This window comes from Podarcis bocagei (genome assembly GCF_964188305.1).
Source record: "Podarcis bocagei genome assembly, chromosome: 4".
NCBI classification, from domain to species: domain Eukaryota; kingdom Metazoa; phylum Chordata; class Lepidosauria; order Squamata; family Lacertidae; genus Podarcis; species Podarcis bocagei.
In genome coordinates, this window is record NC_138128.1 from 30496724 (window position 1) to 30514167 (window position 17444).

At 39.3% G+C, this 17444-nt stretch overlaps 1 protein-coding gene across 8 annotated transcripts in view; it reads right to left on the minus strand.

Moving 5' to 3' along the window:
- Positions 1-17444, minus strand: part of MFF (mitochondrial fission factor) — a 29902-nt gene that overhangs the window by 2823 nt on the left and 9635 nt on the right. For 4 of the 8 annotated variants that reach the window (XM_081192439.1, XM_081192436.1, XM_081192438.1 and 1 more), the window contains 2 exons: positions 10344-10502; positions 3390-3449 (listed from right to left, as the gene is read on the minus strand). The exons of 1 other annotated variant lie outside the window; for it this stretch is intronic. In XM_081192439.1, coding sequence (XP_081048565.1) covers positions 3390-3449; positions 10344-10502 — 219 coding nt within the window. Of the gene's footprint in view, positions 1-3389; positions 3450-10343; positions 10503-14811; positions 14887-17444 lie in introns of all 8 variants that reach the window. 3 more of the 8 variants (XM_081192443.1, XM_081192440.1, XM_081192441.1) reach the window with 3 other exon arrangements.

Genomic DNA, 17444 nt, shown 5'->3' on the forward strand with positions numbered 1-17444 from the left:
AAGTGGCAAGACAGCCTGTTCTGTATGGGGTTGCACTCCCTTGGAAGGAGCGGGTCCACAGCTTTGGGGTCCGCTTGGATTCAACATTGCCACTGGGAGCTCAGGTGGCTAGGAGTGCCTTTTCCCACCTCTGGCTGGCCCACCAACTATGGCCCCTTCTGAACAGTACTCCATGCTCTGGTTATTTGCAGATTGCATTGCTGCAATGCAGTCTATGTGCAGCAGCCCTTGAAGATGACTCAAAAACCTAAATGTCTCCAAAACGCAGAGGTCAGATTACTGGCTGGGGTTCCATTTAGATCTCATACAACCTCTATTTTAGTACAGCTGCGTTGAATGCCAGTTTGTTTCTAGGACCAATTCAAGGTGCTTGTGTTAAAAGCCCTAAACACCCCAAATATCTAAAAGACTGCTTCATATCAAGAGACTGGCAGGAGTTGGAGGATGAAGGGGTTGGGGGGAGAGGGGATGTGCAGGCAGAGGAGTGGGAGAGTGAGGAGGAGGATTTGGGGAAATAGTCCAGTGAGTTGTGGGGTTCCATGGCACCAGTGAGGAGGAACCTTCCCCACTCATCAGTTCCTTCCCTGGTGCCAGCAGTATCTCTGAGGCAGTTGCCGGCGGAGTTGGAAGAACTAGATCAGGAGCCAGGGGGCAGGCCAACAAGTGCGAGGTACAACAGGACTTTCAGTTTCTCTCCTCCCCTCTAGTCCCCCATATACTGTACCCTCAAAATCTGCTCCAGGGGGTCTCTCAGCCTTCTGGATCAGATTTTGGGGTCACCTAAGGGGTTACTGAGGAAGAAAGGAAAGAGAAGCCTTGTTGCACTAGTGGATGCCCAATTTTGCAACATTCAATCTTGACCTAGATTTCTAGCTCTCACAGCTGAAAAGGCACAGTAAATAAATAGCCTTTGATCTAACACTAACCAGAACAAAAGAGAAATCCAAATATATAGTTATAATTGTACTAGCACTTGTTTTCCATAGCAATTGCATTTTGGGGATTTTTATTTTATTTTATAGTACATAATTTCAAATTTGGGACTTGGTTCTGCAGTACTGAACAAATTTTACAGCAACCCACAAGCACCATTTTTTTACAGTGGTGCCTCGCAAGACGAAATTAATTCGTTCTGCGAGTTTTGCGCCTTGCGATTTTTTTCGTCTTGCGAAGCACGGTGTCGGGAAAGTTTTGGAAAAGCTTCAAAAATCACCAAAGTCTTTAAAAACCTCAAAAAAAGGCTACCACACCACATTCTATGAGTTGCTCCTCGAAGTCAAGTCGCAACTGTATTAGCAGTGTTAAGAAAAAGGAAACAAACATGCAAGACGTTTCCGTCTTGCAAAGCAAGCCCATAGGGAAAATCGTCTTGCGAAGCAGCTCAAAAAACAAAAAACCCTTTCATCTAGCGAGTTTTTTGTCTTGTGAGGCATTCGTCTTGCGAGGTACCACTGTATTTTTTTATTTTAAGTCTTGTGGCTTAAGAAAGATGCATACAAAGACCATCTCTGAATGCCTATCAGTTTACAGTCTGTGCAAAGAATGCCTTACAGTGCAATCCTATAAACATCTAGGTCCAACTGAGTTCAATGGGACAAAGTTCCAGGAAAGTGGAAACAGGACTGCAGCCTTAATTACAGAAGGACTTGTGATGTTCTGCAGACAAAAGTTACTCAAAACCTTTACAATATGCATTAAAAAATATTAGACCTACTATCTCAGTATATACTTATGCTAACAGTTTGTGGCACACTGATGGTCTGGAAAGGGAGATGAGGAAAGATAAATGAACCAACTCCTTTTTACTTTACAAAGGTTCCCCTGCCTCCAGGGGTTATTCTTGCAAAGTACTTGTTCTGCCCTAGGTACCACGAGCTTTTATTCTCTCTTTTTCTTTCTCCACTGAACTCCTAAATGAAAAAGCTTAAAAACTTCAAGTTATATTTGGGCACTAGATTCATATGCTATGGGTTTCATTACGCTCAGACATACAGTTCTCTAAATGCACAGGGGAGCCCTGCACAATCCTTTACACAATGAGATTGTAAATTATTTCCTTCCTGTAAACCAGCAGGAAACTTTTATATTAAATGCGCTCCATTCTCCTTTTGTAAACCATATTGGGCATATTTTTAAAACCAAATATTGCCAAACCTGTTTCTTCAAAGTCCAAATCAATTTTTTAAGGTTGAATAGCAAAAAAAATTTTTTTCCTATTTCTGTCAATAGTGAAACAAGTTAAACAGTTTTACAGTCCTATGTCCACACCAGGGACTGGAGAGGGAGAAAACAAAACTTTTTAAATGCATAAAGAGAATAATATTTTAGTTGTATACAATGAGATCCAAGTAGACTTAGTAAAAGGAACATAGGAAAGGAGGGAGAAGGAAAGCATTCTGTACACCCACTGGCATTATTTAACAAGTACTTTTTGATTTAACTTTATATTTCTATTTGAAAAACTACTTGGGGTGGAATTCAACATGATGCTCTTCCAATCATTCCGTCTGTGCAAGCATTTCAGCTTGTCAGTCAGAATGAATTCCTCCCCTTGTCCCCCTCCCCATTTGTTGTTCCATGGGTTCTCCTGATCCACTCAGAGCCAATTAAGGGGGGGAAGACCCATAGCTCAAGCAGAAGTATTTGTTCAGGGCTTATAGAATCATAGAATTGCAGAGCTGCAAGGGATCCCAAGGGCCATCTAGTCCAACCCCCTACAATGCAAGAACCTCAACAAGATCCATCCAACTTCTGCTTTAAAATCTCCAATGAAGGAGAGTCTGCCACCTCTCATGGGAGTCTGTTCCACTGTTGAACAGCTCTTACTGTTAGAAATTTCTTCGATATTTAGCTGGAATCTCCTTTCTTGCAACTTGAAGCCATTGGTTTGGCTCCTAGTCTCCGGAGCAGGAGAGAACAAGCTTGCTTCATCCTTCTGTTGACAGATGACAGGTGAATCTCACCCTTTCTCTCTCTTTAATTCTGTGATGAGTTATGTACTGCAAAATTTGTTGGAGTGTTCACCAGATTTTTAGTTATTTTGAAACAGATTTCCAACCTGAACTCGGGTCTTATATTGAATGCTAAAATCAATGGGAAATGCACCAAATACTTTTATTATAAGATTCATCCATAGAATCAGCAGGCATAGTACAATGCAAAAGAATGTCAGTGAAAGGGTTTTAAAATTAATATAGAAACCAGAAGTTAGATTAGTACACATAATCACAGCCTGTTTGATAAAAATGATTATATATCAATTAATAGCAGGAAGCAAGCTCTGCTGAACTCAGAGGGGTTTACTTTCAAGTAAAGTGCAGGAGCAAGCTAGTCTCAGGTTTTGTGAAAGCTGAATATAGACTAGAATGGCTAACTAAGTGCAAATTTACCTGGCGTCATGATGAGGATTAGAGGAAGTGGCAGCAGCAGACCCACCACGTAACACTGGCCTAGGGCAAGTTTTGTAGATAGGACAAGACAGAAGAAGAAAACAGGAAAGACAGAGAAAAGAAGCAGAATAAAAAACCAGAGACAAAAATGGTTAAATATTTTTCTTCTGTTATACTGAAACACTACAAATATAAACCCTGGTTATGTTTTCAATATATTCCATTTTATAAATACTAATTAACAATGTGCGAAGGGAACTTAACTATTTGCTTGTAGCTTTTCCAGATACAAAATTTGTGAAGAAATGTTGGAACTAATGCTTACACATTATTTGTTTATTAAAATACTGATCTACTATTCTCTCATATAAAATAATTAGGTGGTGTACAACAAAATACACAAAAACATAAAATGCCATGTAAAATAATCATAAAAATGACTGGCTCACTTTGGAAAGTTTAAACAACTGACGAGGCCTGTAGACATATAAAGTCCTTCAAGAGACACCTGGAAATTAGCAGCAAGGATACTACCAAATCACTGCTGGAAGAGTATTCCACAGCGTGCAACTGCTCACAAGGCTTCTGAACATGGGATGCAATGCTTCTCCACGTGATCTCAGTAACTGAGCTGGAATATGAGAGCTCAAGCGGTCCTTACAGTATTCTTGACTGAAGCTGTTCAGGGCTTTAAGAACCCTGAAGGTGATGCAGTAGCATACAAGTAGCCCATGCAGGTATTTTATGTGATTATATAGTTTTAAAACTATATAGATCATTTTCACCCATCTAAAGTATGGTCAAGGTGCAATCATGTTAGAAGTTAAACTGAAGTTTTCCATGCAACAATCCAGTGTGCATAACCACAATTAGAGATTTGTCAAAAGGGGCCTAAAGCGACCATAAATCGTAATAGAACACTGTTGCTGTTTATTTCACAGTTGCTAGGGTCTAAAATTATTTTTCCCAATTTAATAACTTGGTGTTTTTTTTAAAAAAAATGCTATATTATGTAAGACTACTGGGCGATACCTAAAGTTGTGTGATGAACTCAAGCAACAAAACTGCCACTTCTTCTTCTCTCCCGGCTCTGTTCTTAACAGTTTTTAAGCCTACACATTTCCCCTGAAAACTGGATTAAGACTATTTTGAGTTAAAAATCTGTTTTCCTAAAAGAAAGATATCAATGAGGAAGAATCTCCAAAATAGATTATAATCATGCACCATATTTATTTTTGTGCACTTCCTACTACTTAGGGACTAGTTTCTCAACAGGATAATCCGCTGAGTCCATATAGGTTATCTTGCATTCCAATTCTATGGCCTCAAACAATCTGCAGTGTGCTGTTTCAAATTGTGATAATCTACAACTATTAACTTAACAGCATGTACATTTACTTTCCAGCTCATAGAGAAACATTTTTGCCCAGTAAGTAGCAGTCCTTGGTTTTAGATACTTACAGCCTGATCTGCTGAATATGTAGTCTTAAAATAAGTCACATTTTGTTCAATGGGACTCACATTTTTAAAAATATACTCTGGGGGCAGAATGGCTGCAGTTTATTTTTATGTGTGTTGTGCACACAGTTTATGTTTATAGAGCTGTATAATTTTGCTTTGTGTCAGAGATGGAGTGTTTCTATAATTTGTATAGACAAAATGACTGGAACTCAGAAAAAATGTAGGAGGAAGGAAAACAACTGTAACAACAGGGGTGCAATAACTTACTGCCCTGAGTTGAGAGCTGACTCATGGAAAAGGTTATTTCTGCAATCAGCACTATTTCTACTTAATTCCCCTGTATTGTCTATGTTTTTCCAAAGAAACTTGTCATCTCTATTTCTCTACAATCACGAGGGATGAAAAATATGTTCCCACAATGAGAGAATAAACAAAAAATCCTGTTCACAACTCACTTGAATACTTTTTAAATTGGCACTCAAGAAGCCATAAATACCCATGTTCTGTTGGAAATGACAAGACCAGGGGTACAAACTGCTGTTAAAACAGAAGAATCCTGTTACGTACCTGACTTTTTTTAGATCACAGCTACTGATCAACTGAAGGTTTTGCACTTCCAGTAAAAACCAAATACAATAACTGTATACATCATACATCAACAGTGTGCTGCTATCTGAACAAGACCAGAGTTCATTCTTCTTAAGTTGGAACTGCACATTGTAAGACATGGTGGCCAGTTGAGAGCTTCCCTCCAACTCTCTGCATAACATGAGGCACAGTCCACCCTGTGTCTCAATTCCCTATACTGAGTGTTACCAAGTGTCTACCAGCAACGGCCAGATGTGGAAAAGAAAGGTGGGGTACAGAGAAACACAAGGTAATGACATCAGAACATGGGTAAGTTGTAGTGCATTATACTCAACATAAGTGGAAAAATAGATGACATTCCATTACCAGGTTTAATATTTTATAGACTTAGGGAGATTCTAAATATGCATGACCATTGCTTGCCAACTGCAACCTCTAATCATTATTATGCATGTGTAAATGGCCATAATGGTTTAGAAATCAGAGACTGGTGATAGGTTTCAGTGAAAGGACTTTCACTTGGACAATGGGGCTTCCCCCCCTCCCCCTGAAATTAGCTCTGGGGAGGTCAGGAGAACCCCCAGAACAGTACTCAGGGAGAGGAAAGGGGCGGGTCATTCTATCTGGCAAGCTGTAATGCTTGCACAAATAGAATGACTGGAAGTGTGCAACATTGAATTCCACCGTAAGGTTCCATACCATACTATCATCTCTCACAGAGTACTCTTCGCAGAGATATATATTTTTTTTAAAAAAGCACCCCACCCCAGAAACACTAGTCTGCAATAGCTATTGACTGGCTGCTAATATATGGGATGAAGAATAATTACATCAACCAAAAAAAATTTAACTGCAGATGCTAGGACAGGGGTCAGCAAACTTTTTCAGCTGGGAGCTGGTCCGCTGTCCCTCAGACCTTGGGGGGGGGGGGCGGACTGTATTTTTTTAGGGAAAATGAACGAATTCCTATGCCCCACAAATAACCCAGAGATGCATTTTAAATAAAAGCACACATTCTACTCATGTAAAAACACCAGACAGGCCCCACAAATAACCCAGAGATGCATTTTAAATAAAAGGACACATTCTACTCATGTAAAAACACGCTGATTTCCAGACCGTCCGTGGGCCAGATTTAGAAGGTGATTAGGCTGGATCCAGCCCCCAGGCCTTTGTTTGCCTTACCCATGTGCTAGGAGCTGAACCAGAAATCTTTGGTATGTGAAAGCTACACTCTACAACCAAGCTATGACCAAATTTTATCTTGAAATGACGTATTGACTGAATGATATTGTTCTGCATTAACAAACTAATGATCACAACCTCATAGCAAATAGTAATGCTTCAAGTAGCACATTCAAATATGACTTTAAGCCCCTATGCAGCTGCTCAAATTTGTCCCAGGTTAATATATGCTTTAACTGACTTGAAGTTTCATGTTCAAAATTCAGTATTTATTCCCTAAAGAAAATAAGGCATAGAAAGAAAATAATCACTAGCCGTCTACTAGATGGCTACTTCTGCTTGATTTTCGTTTTCCTATACCTGCCTTTAAAATGCCATATACAGTGGTGCCTCGCAAGACGAAATTAATTCGTTCCGCAAGTTTTTTCTTCTTGCGAGTTTTTCGTCTTGCGAAGCACGGTTTCCCATAGGAATGCATTGAAAATCAATTAATGCGTTCCTATGGAAACCGCTTGCCAGGCTGGCGGTGCGGAGAAGGGCTTTTCTCCCCACCGCAAGCCTTCAGGACAGGTACGGGAACAGAGGGGAAGGGGCGCAGCGCTTCTCCTCTGTTCCCGGGGCTTGCGGTGGGAGGAGGGTTTTTCCTCCCCACCGCCAACATTCAGAACAGCATTCTGAATGTTGGCGGTGGGAAGGAAAACCCTCCTCCCACCGCAAGTCTTCAGGACAGCCATCCGAAGGCTGGCGTGGGGAGAAGGGCTTTCCGCCCCACCGCCAGCCTTCGGAGGAGGTCCGAGGACAGTGGAGAAGAAGCGCTGCGCTTCCCCGCTGTCCCGGAGATTTCCCTATGGGCTTTCGTCTTGCAAAGGAAGCCCATAGGGAAATTCGTTTTGCGAAGCACCTCCAAAACGGAAAACCCTTTCGTCTAGCGGGTTTTCCGTCTTGCGAGGCGTTCGTCTTGCGGGGCACCACTGTATATCCTTCTGTGATCACAATTCTTTGTAAACATACCCAAACATTCCATTTTATTCCATGGGCTTATTAAGGATTGCAGTCTTAATGTAACATTTTCTTATATTAGAAAATATACATTCAGCAACAATTGAAACCCAGGAAACCTACGTTAATCATGACTAAGAATGACTAAGTCTGGATCCAAACCAATGCGTAGAACCTAAGATGTATTAAAGGGGTCCGCTCTTGTGCTACAGCCTGTAAAACGTAAACACCCATAAACTGCAGGTGGTATACTTTTTTGTAATTTCTCAGCCACTAAAATAAAGGATTCTTAAAAATGAGAGATAATCTGACCCCTTTTCATTATCCAAGCAAAGGTAGAGAAATAATAGGCAACATGAATAGGAATAGTTCAGTCCAGTGAGTACTTTTTCACTAACTCTTGGGCATATTTACTGATGTCCCTATAACATACTTGTGTGTAACATAAGTATCCAGATTATAAAATGTTTTTCATGCACAACACCTTGCTCACATGGGATAGTTTGAACCATACCAAGTTAACTCTAAAGTGTTGGTATTTACCAAGGCATTCCCATATTGGGAATGAGGGAGTGGGGTGGGGCAGGGAATTGAAGAACAGAGAAGAGTTACTTTACCATAGTATTATTAGCAATGATAAATTCTCAACATTTCAATTCATTATAGTATAACATGGTATAGTTATGCAAAACTGGTAGGAAAAGGAACCAGAAAAATATTTTGAAAGAGACAACCAAAACAGAACTAAAACCAGAAGCTTTAGGAAGAAGAACAAAGCCAAAATTCAATCACTGAAATAAGTATTGTACTTACACTTAAAGAAAACATACCTTTTAAGCAGTAGGAATATGCTACCCAGGCCAATAAAAGAAAGAGTATAGTGTGAAATGCTTTTTAAAAAAAGACAGTATTTTGCAGCCATGCAAGTGATGCATTTTCCAAATTTCACATTCATACATGCAGGTTAGAAAAGTTTCATCTGACAAAAAGGTGTATTGAGAACTGAAGAAAAAGAGGATGTTATCCTAGATTTTGAAAATGAACATTGGCAACAACTGCAATGAGAGTTTCCAATAACACTCAGGTTCTTACAATTAATATACCAAATGAAGAAAAAACCTGCTCAAATAGTTTATAAAATTTGAAAACTCACTGATGGGATAAAAGTGAAAGCTTTTGTTTCTCCCCCAATAAAAATGAAAATAAGTATATTAAAACTTTCTATTTAAATTTGGGGAAGCTATGTGTGCATATCTTTCTGGTGCATGCCAAATTACTATTTTACTTTGTGTAAGTTTTTCCACTTGCAAGATTTTTAAAGCAGAAAAGCAGGGCACAAATAGTAAATTAAAAACAAACAAAATTCCTCTTGACAGTGAGCAGCCCATGATAAGGTGGTGCTTCATACACGTACTGGAGCTTGACAAACTCTTAGATCAGGATTACTACCGTAGAAGTTTGAACATACAGAATCAATTATTAGTCTTTTAAGGCAGTAGGTTTAGGTTTGGTTCCTCCAACCACTCTTCGTTTCAAGATTAGTACAAAGACTTGAAGGAGGAAGGGATTTAAGGCTTTGCTTCCCCACTAAAAGCTCCTTTGAACTGGCCTTGGAAGAAACTACAAACTGAGGATTCTGCAGTTATCTGAACCCCAACCTAGGCCCTTCACATTGTAAAATAAGTTATGGCAAAGGAGGTGAACCTTTCATTTGCACAAGTGTCCTCAGCACCCCCCGCACCTCCAAGAGGATCACAGGCTGCTAAACAAAGAATTTTATTTGGGTAATATTCTGTAGTATGGCTAAGATTATCAAAAGCCAACACAAAAATCTTCCACTAGCAGACTGTGACAAAGGAGCAGACTTCTGATCTGTAGTCTGATAAGACAGTTACATAAACAAGAGAGGGTCCAGACACAACTGGGTTAAAAATGTAATTTATAAGAAAATAACACTTATTTTGGTATGAAAAGGAAACAAAAAAATGAATAAATATCTGGCTCATATGTAAGAAGGAGGTCTTACAACTTAAACTGTATAAAAATAATATTTGCACACCCACCTCCAATTAACTGGTGGATTGACAACAAACAAGGACTCTGTATTTTTTTGAAAGTCTCTCCCCCATGCAGCAGATCTTAAGAACAGATTTTTTTTCCAGTTTCTGTCCAGAGCTACTATATGACTTGCCTTTCAATGTAGGTTTTTCTTATCACAATAATCAGAGGAATTGCAGATAGGACTCAGCTGAGATGAATGTCAATAAAAGCATTTTCATCTAGATCCCCCTCAATATTAGTGGACCTTGAATTTTTAGTTTATTAAGGCCATTTTGGGATTTGTGTTTAAAACATTTCAAACTCTCAGTTGCATTCAAAAAGAACAAAAACTCTCCCACTGAAAGCAAGAGGATTTAAACAATCAACTTTGTCTAGAGTATGCAGCTATGTTTGTAGCACTGTTGCCCTTCTGTTCTTGGAATTCCAATGAGAGTGAGACTGACGTTTTAAGTCACTGTTCAGTTGTTTCACTCTTGACCAAAGAAATGACAACTAAGCTCCATGAAATGTGAAGTTTGGAAATGTCATTCGCAAATAGCAAAAGCAAAAAAAAGAGTTAATTTTATTTCATGTAATTTAAGCAAACCAAAACCAATTAACTAGGAAATGAAAGGGAAGTGAAAAGCAGTAAACTGGGCAGAATCAGTGATGGCCAATCACCTGCGATTTTCATCCAGCACATCCAAGACTTGCTGGTAAGCCCTACGGGTAGAAGACTGGATAAGCGACAATATGCCCCGAGCAGAGTAAAGATTAGATCCATCTTCAGAGAACATTTGGGGTGGACAGACACGAACCTGTTGAGGTGATGGTGTCACACTGTTTGTGCAAGTGTAGCAAATGAAGAGAGAAACACTAGTGTCAGGTTTCAGACAGGAAAAAAAATCATCCATCAACCAACCCTTTTTGAAAAATTAAAGCTGACCCCCATTTTTTCTTCTTCCTTCCCCATCAACAGATTAAAAACCACATCAAGGAAATGTTAGTGGGTATCTTGTGAAACTGACTCTTGGAACCCTTTATATGAGGCAAAATATCAAGGATAATGGCTTTAATTCATTGTGATCAAAGAATACTAAAAACCAGAGGCATGATAATAAGCAGGTCTGTATTAAAAAACACAGGACACAACAGCACTCTTTAGCAGATAGTAAAGACAGATTTGGATTCACTGTATGCCAGAATCATACAATGCAGATCACAGCCTCAAATATATCCAAGTTACTCAGAGACTGGAGGAGAGTATGTTGAAAATGTTCTGAAAAACAGAAGCCTATATAAAACAAGAGTGACATAAACATAATAGTTTGATTGATTGTTTTTTGCAAATACAGGGCTATGTGAAAAACATGCAAATATAGGACTACAAAAGAAACATGCAAGATAGCAAAAACACTGGTTAAGGCTTCTTATATCCCAAATATTCCGATAAGCAAAAATTTCTTTTAGCACTTATCATGAAAGCAAGAGGCTGAGGATTAACCAAAAAAATTGCATCAAAAAGACTCATTGCCTATAAGACAAATGAAAGTGCAATTCAGCACCTTCTATATAAATGGGAATTTTGCAATTCACTTCAACAGGATATTGATTAAACTTTTATTTTTCAAAGGTCAATTCTCAGAGAGCTATTGATCCCAACAAGATTTCAGAAAACTACGCATATGAAGAGGCAAAAGAAGTACTAAGCAAAATCTTCAAAGCTTGTAGTATTGACCTTTTTTGTTTTTGTTTAAAAAGAAACATTTCTCCCTTTCCACATTAAGATTGTTCTTTAATTTTGAGGTTTAACTACATTAATCTAGATTTTACCATTTAGTCTGAACTCTGCCTTACGAAGAGCAGGAAGAGAAGCATTAGGGGTATAGCATTTTAAGTCCTTCTGAATAATCAGTTCATGACACAATCTGGGTGCAAGCCAACAAGCACTTTTGTTTCAAGCAACATTTTAAATAATTATTTTGAAATGAACCTGATGAACTAAGAGGGTACTCTGTGGAATCCATCAAGGGATTGAAAGGCAGTCATGCCTATCCTCTGTTTAAGAACAAAACAATTATATATAAAATACAATTTTAAAAAATCCTTATTGAATGTTAGAAAGAGAAAAATACAGAGCTTGTGGAAAGAGAAAAGAAAAAGCAGTACTGATAACCTGGAAATAAAAACATTTGGGCCTCAAAAAAACAACAACCATACACATGTAGTGTCCCCATATAATAGTCTGCCAAGCCTGCTGTACAGTACGTATATATTCTATAGAAATAGCTCTGATGAATACACTCAATGCACCTTTAAAAATGACTATATATAGGTTATATATTGTAATTATATCCTCACACACAACCCTATATTCTCGCAGGGAGGCTATGTCTGTTGTGCTTCAAATGGACAATTATTACTTATGTTTGCACAACCAACAAATAAGAAAAGCTATTCTCACAATCCTGAATGTATTTAAATAAAACGAAACCTCAAGGAGTTTTCAGTGGAACTTGCTTTCAAGGAAGTCTCATTAGAACTGCAAACCTCTTGTACCTTGTTACTTCGGCAACAGTAAAATGCAGATTTTTTGATATGAAGTTCTGCAAGTAAACCAGAAACAACTATTCTAGCAAACACAAGGCTGCAAATTAATATTGTTCTATGATCCTAGTGTTTTACAAAAAAAAATTAAAAAATGAGAGAACAGGTTCCTGTCTCAGCAAGCTTACTACTTAAAATGGAACATTGGGTTTCTTACTGTGAATAGGACCTCAGGTTGATAAGTGAGTCAGCCATGAAACGTGATTTGTCCAAAATACGGCCATGTGGCTAACTGATTTAACTGGCTTAGGCTTCTGAGAACCTAGACAGAACAGTAGACAAACAAAATATGACTAGGGAATCAGGATGCCATACTGAACCTGACACAGAGAAAAGGGGGATTTGCTGTGATTAACGTGAGTGGCCTGGGATGCAGAGCGTTCTCATGACTGGCTCACTTATCCACTTGAGAGGAAATATACCTAACAATATATTTTTCAGCTAATATAAGCTGAAATTTATTTTATTCTTTGCTATCTTCACATACCAGAAAACCAACTATGGTGGTCAAGACCTGCTGGGACTGATTCTATGACTGAAGAGGAAATCCTCTACACTAGAGCTTTTCAACCTTTTTGAGTTCATGGCTCCCTTAACCAACTACATTCTTTCTGTGGCACCCCTGTGGGGCTCCGAAGCCCAGTTATGTGACCCCTTGCCTACAGAACTGGCAGCCTCTCACCCTTTTTCGAACACTCTCCCCTGTGGAGTGTTCCCTCAGCCTCCTCTCCTTGGGAGTTCTCTGGACTGCTGCTGCTGTGGTCCCTGGTCTTTGACCTGCCCCACCCCAAAGAGAGGTGCCTCCCAGAGCCTATAGCCAGGGCTGCTGCAATAAAACAGCTGTGCAAGCCTTTGGGAGGCAGAGACGTGAGAGGGCATCAGAGGAAGAAGGGAAAGAGACAGAGGCCAGTGTTGCCCAAGGGCACCTCTGACCATCATTCAAGGCACCCCAGGGTGCCACGGCACACTGGTTGAAAACCACTGCTCTAAACCTTACCAGGAGAAGAGCTAATTGAATTCAATGGATCTTCCTCAGAATGTATAGGATTTGACTACAAGTAGGTTCATTAAAAGAAAAAACCTGACTGATTCATCTACCATTTGCTCATGAACTACATTTACTGCTTTTATCGCCACAAAAACCGTTTTCAGGGACTCTGTGCAAGGCTAGTTGTGTATATAATGTCTGAGAAAATGTGGTGCTAAAAACCGAAGTCAAAGCTAAGATACACTCAAAAAGCTATACAACAGATTTATATAATAATCAAACCATCACTTCATTCAGTTCAGTATTGTCTACACCTGGAAGCATCTGTCCAGGATTCAAGACTGGAATATTTCCTAATACTACCTTGAGAGGATAGGAGCTGAAATGGGACCTTCTGCATGCAAAGAATGCACTCTGCTGAGCTTTCCCCAGGTTGTGTGATAGGATGTATATTAGGGATCAAACTCTTATTTACAAATTTGGGGGTGAAACTATTTACAAAATGGCAAAGGGGAAATAACAGACAACATTCATAATGACATCACAAGTAATATAAACCCATAAAGAATTGTGGGAAATTCAGGAACATGTACAAAATCATATTCAGCTTAAAATCTGACAAGAATTTCTCATTAGCTATGATATGCAGTCACTTCCTCTAGCAAGTTCAAGCAAGAAGCTTCAAGGCTAGCACAAGAAAAGAAGGGTTTATTAAAAATTCTGTGTCTCTCCCCTTCCTCAATTCCCTGTATCAAGTTAGTTAAAAGCTAAGGCTTCTTAGATCACTATCAATAGGAAGAGACAGAGGGACAATAGCTTAAAGAAGGCCAACTTCCCTACAGTATTTATACAACTAATAACATTGCTTATACCAGTGCTTTTTTCTTTAAAAATGTTTAGGGGTACTCTCATTTTCCTACTCATATTGAAATACTGCCCCTCAATGAGACCAAACTTAGATTCACAAAATGTTTAGGGGTATGCATACCCCCAGAAAAAAGCACTGGCTAAGCCACTTATGTAGAAAGAATATATTTGCAAATAGAAGTTACGCATTGTCATATTTTTCCACCCTGATTATGATACCTATCTGGCCTCTGGGCCCATCTGATATCCTTGAACTGGCCTAAAATTTGCATGCATAAAATCCAAAGTGCATAGGTCTGAACAGTGCAGTCAATCCACAAACCAACCACATGGTTCAGCTGATATGTGTTGGATTTTGCACACACATATCTCTACTACACTCATGTAGGATTAGTATGCCAGAAACATGCAACCTTGTCCTCTCCACCAACCACTGTTTATCCCTAAAATTTGTTCTCAAATTTTATAGTTAAAAACTAAGCAAAAATATGCTCCCAAATTCATTACAAGAATGACAAATTTTCATATTCCGTTAATTTGAGTCTTAATTACAGGTGGAACCAAGCATACAGAATATTTTTTTAAAATCAAATCAGACAATATAGACAAGTCTCTTAGGTGGCAATGCATTAAGTACACACTTGACATGTTTAAAAGTGAATGGTTATAATTAGTGGTCAAGCTTACGTTTCATCTTTAGCTGTGAATGGTGACTGGTACCTTGGCATTTTAACTCTCAGGACAGTTTCAAGACTGTGCCACCATTAATCACAGTTGTTAATATCTTAAAGAGGGAGCAACTTTCTAAATAATTGGGAGGTCATTAAGGCAATCATCATTACTGGTTATCCCTTCTTGTGCCTAGTTATTATTAGTCCTCAAAAGCATTTGAGAATCTGTGTATGCTCAAAAGGTTATCAGGAAAGCCACTGCATACAGTTGTATGGCAAGTGCAGAAATGACAACATATATTGTTCCAAGAAGGCAGATGAGGAAAAGGAACCAAGCCAATTCCTCTTCTAGACATGGTAAGGTTTGGCACAGAATTTTCTCATTGTTGCAACAAACATACTAGAATGCCATGTCACAGTTCCTATACTAGAATGTGGAAGCTATCCTGTGCGATTGCACTTGCCATGCATGGCCACAGTTCCAACTACTAACATGCATATGCACCCTCCAAAAGAAAGAAAAATATGTGTTTGCCAAAATGCTGCACAGTAGCATTTGAAAGGATGACTATTTATATACACCGTTAGCTTCTTTGGCCACAATTTCTTTTTTTGTGGAAAAACAGGAAACAAATTGAAAATGAAAACTGGAGGCAGCAGCCTGGAAACTCAGAACTGAGAAGGCAATGCTATCAGTATACCACATCAAGCAACACCCTTAATTCAGTCCATGTATGCACTAGTGTATGCACCACTGCAGCACTAGAATATCATCCTACCCTTTTCAAATGCAAGAGGGATTGTCAAAAGTACTGCGATGGCTGCAGATAGATTCAGGAAAGGTCATATACCTTAGCTTGACACTTGGAGGACATAGTTTATATCCAACGACCACTTACCCTTTGAATGAGTCATCACAGCACCAACCTCACAAAAAGGCCTCACAACACCAGCTCCAATAGTGACCTACAGATAGCTAGAAACCTTTCTGTGAGACCTTGAACTCCCAGTCACCCTTGTGATAGCATATAACGTCAACTACAGAGGAGACAAGGAGTTGTTGTTCTAGCTGTTTCCATCTCCCCACTTTCCTCTCCTGCCAACAGGGGACAAGCAGGAAAACAGTAGTGGAAAGTGATTTCTTTCTTCAGGCTCATAGCTGGAAGCAAAATGAAGTGTTTACCTCACTACAAGAATCTTAATTAAAAGATACTGATCACCCCATAGTCTTAATGAATCAGCATTTATAAGTTTGTAATAAAGACCCACTCTGTCCTTTGCATTGCATAAACAAACACAATGTAATTAATTCTAAGCATGCAGGCAGCAGAAGATTCAAGTAGATCCAATAATAATTTGAAATACTTCCCTTCACGCAAATCCACTATAAATGTATTCTAGAAACAAACTTTCTTTATCCTATAAAGAGAGTTCTGGATCCAGACTAGGTTAGTGACACTTTAAAGGTAAAGGTAAAGGGACCCCTGACCATTAGGTTCAGTCGTGACCGACTCTGGGGTTGCGGCGCTCATCTCACTTTACTAGCCGAGGGAGCTGGCGTACAGCTTCCGGGTCATGTGGCCAGCATGACTAAGCCGCTTCTGGCGAACCAGAGCAGTGCACGGAAACGCCGTTTACCTTCCCGCCGGGAATTAGGTGCACTTTGATTAGGTGGGCAGGAGCTGGGACCGAACAACAGGAGCTCACCCCGTCACAGGGATTCAAACCGCCGACCTTCTGATCAGCAAGTCCTAGGCTCTGTGGTTTAACCCACAGCGCCACCCCCACTGAAATTAAAGGAACTTATGTCTGTCATGACTAAATTGCCCTCTGTTTCAATGGAGCTCAAGTGTCACTTTAGTCTGGATTCAATGCAGAAAAAGAAGAAGGAGCTATTAAAAATTATCATACAAAGTTTAAAGAACATTTTCACTTATCCAGAAGAATTACACACACAAAAAGTGCTAGTTAAAAAAGGAACAGAAAATGATGCATTTCATGTGAAGATATACAGCCTGATATATAGCTTGTCATAGCTTGTCCTATTTGATTTGGGTGATATCCACCTGTCATTTTAGTGAAGTTCATTAAATTCAACTGGTCTACTCTGAACATAACTGGTGGGTATCAACCTCGAGCTTAATATGTACCAGGAGACTTCCAAAGATGTGTTGAACCATTATGATAAACACACAGTTAAGATGTCTGTTTAACAATGCAATCCTATTCATATCTACACACGAGCAAGCCCCACTGAGTTAATAGGGTCTTACTCCCAAGGTAGGTAGGTATAGGACTGCAGCCAAAGTTAACACATTTTAAGCTGATCCAGTGATGCATTTGTTTGTTTTTTTAAATTAAGAACAAGATTTTAACAATATATGCATATATAAGGTAAAGGTAAAGGGACCCCTTGTCGAGAATCCAGCTCGACATCAGTAAGAAAATCAGTAAGAAATCAGTCTCACACCAAGATGACTTGAAGAAAAAGCTTTGGCTTCAGCCGTGCCATGTTTATTGTGTGCAGTAAGTAATAAATCATCCTCTCTCCTCTAGCACTGCGCTTGCTCTGCCTGGTACTCACAAGTAACAAATCAAAGGAATGCAACCTTGCCCTTGCCCACAGACAAAGAGAGTGTTATGCTACGT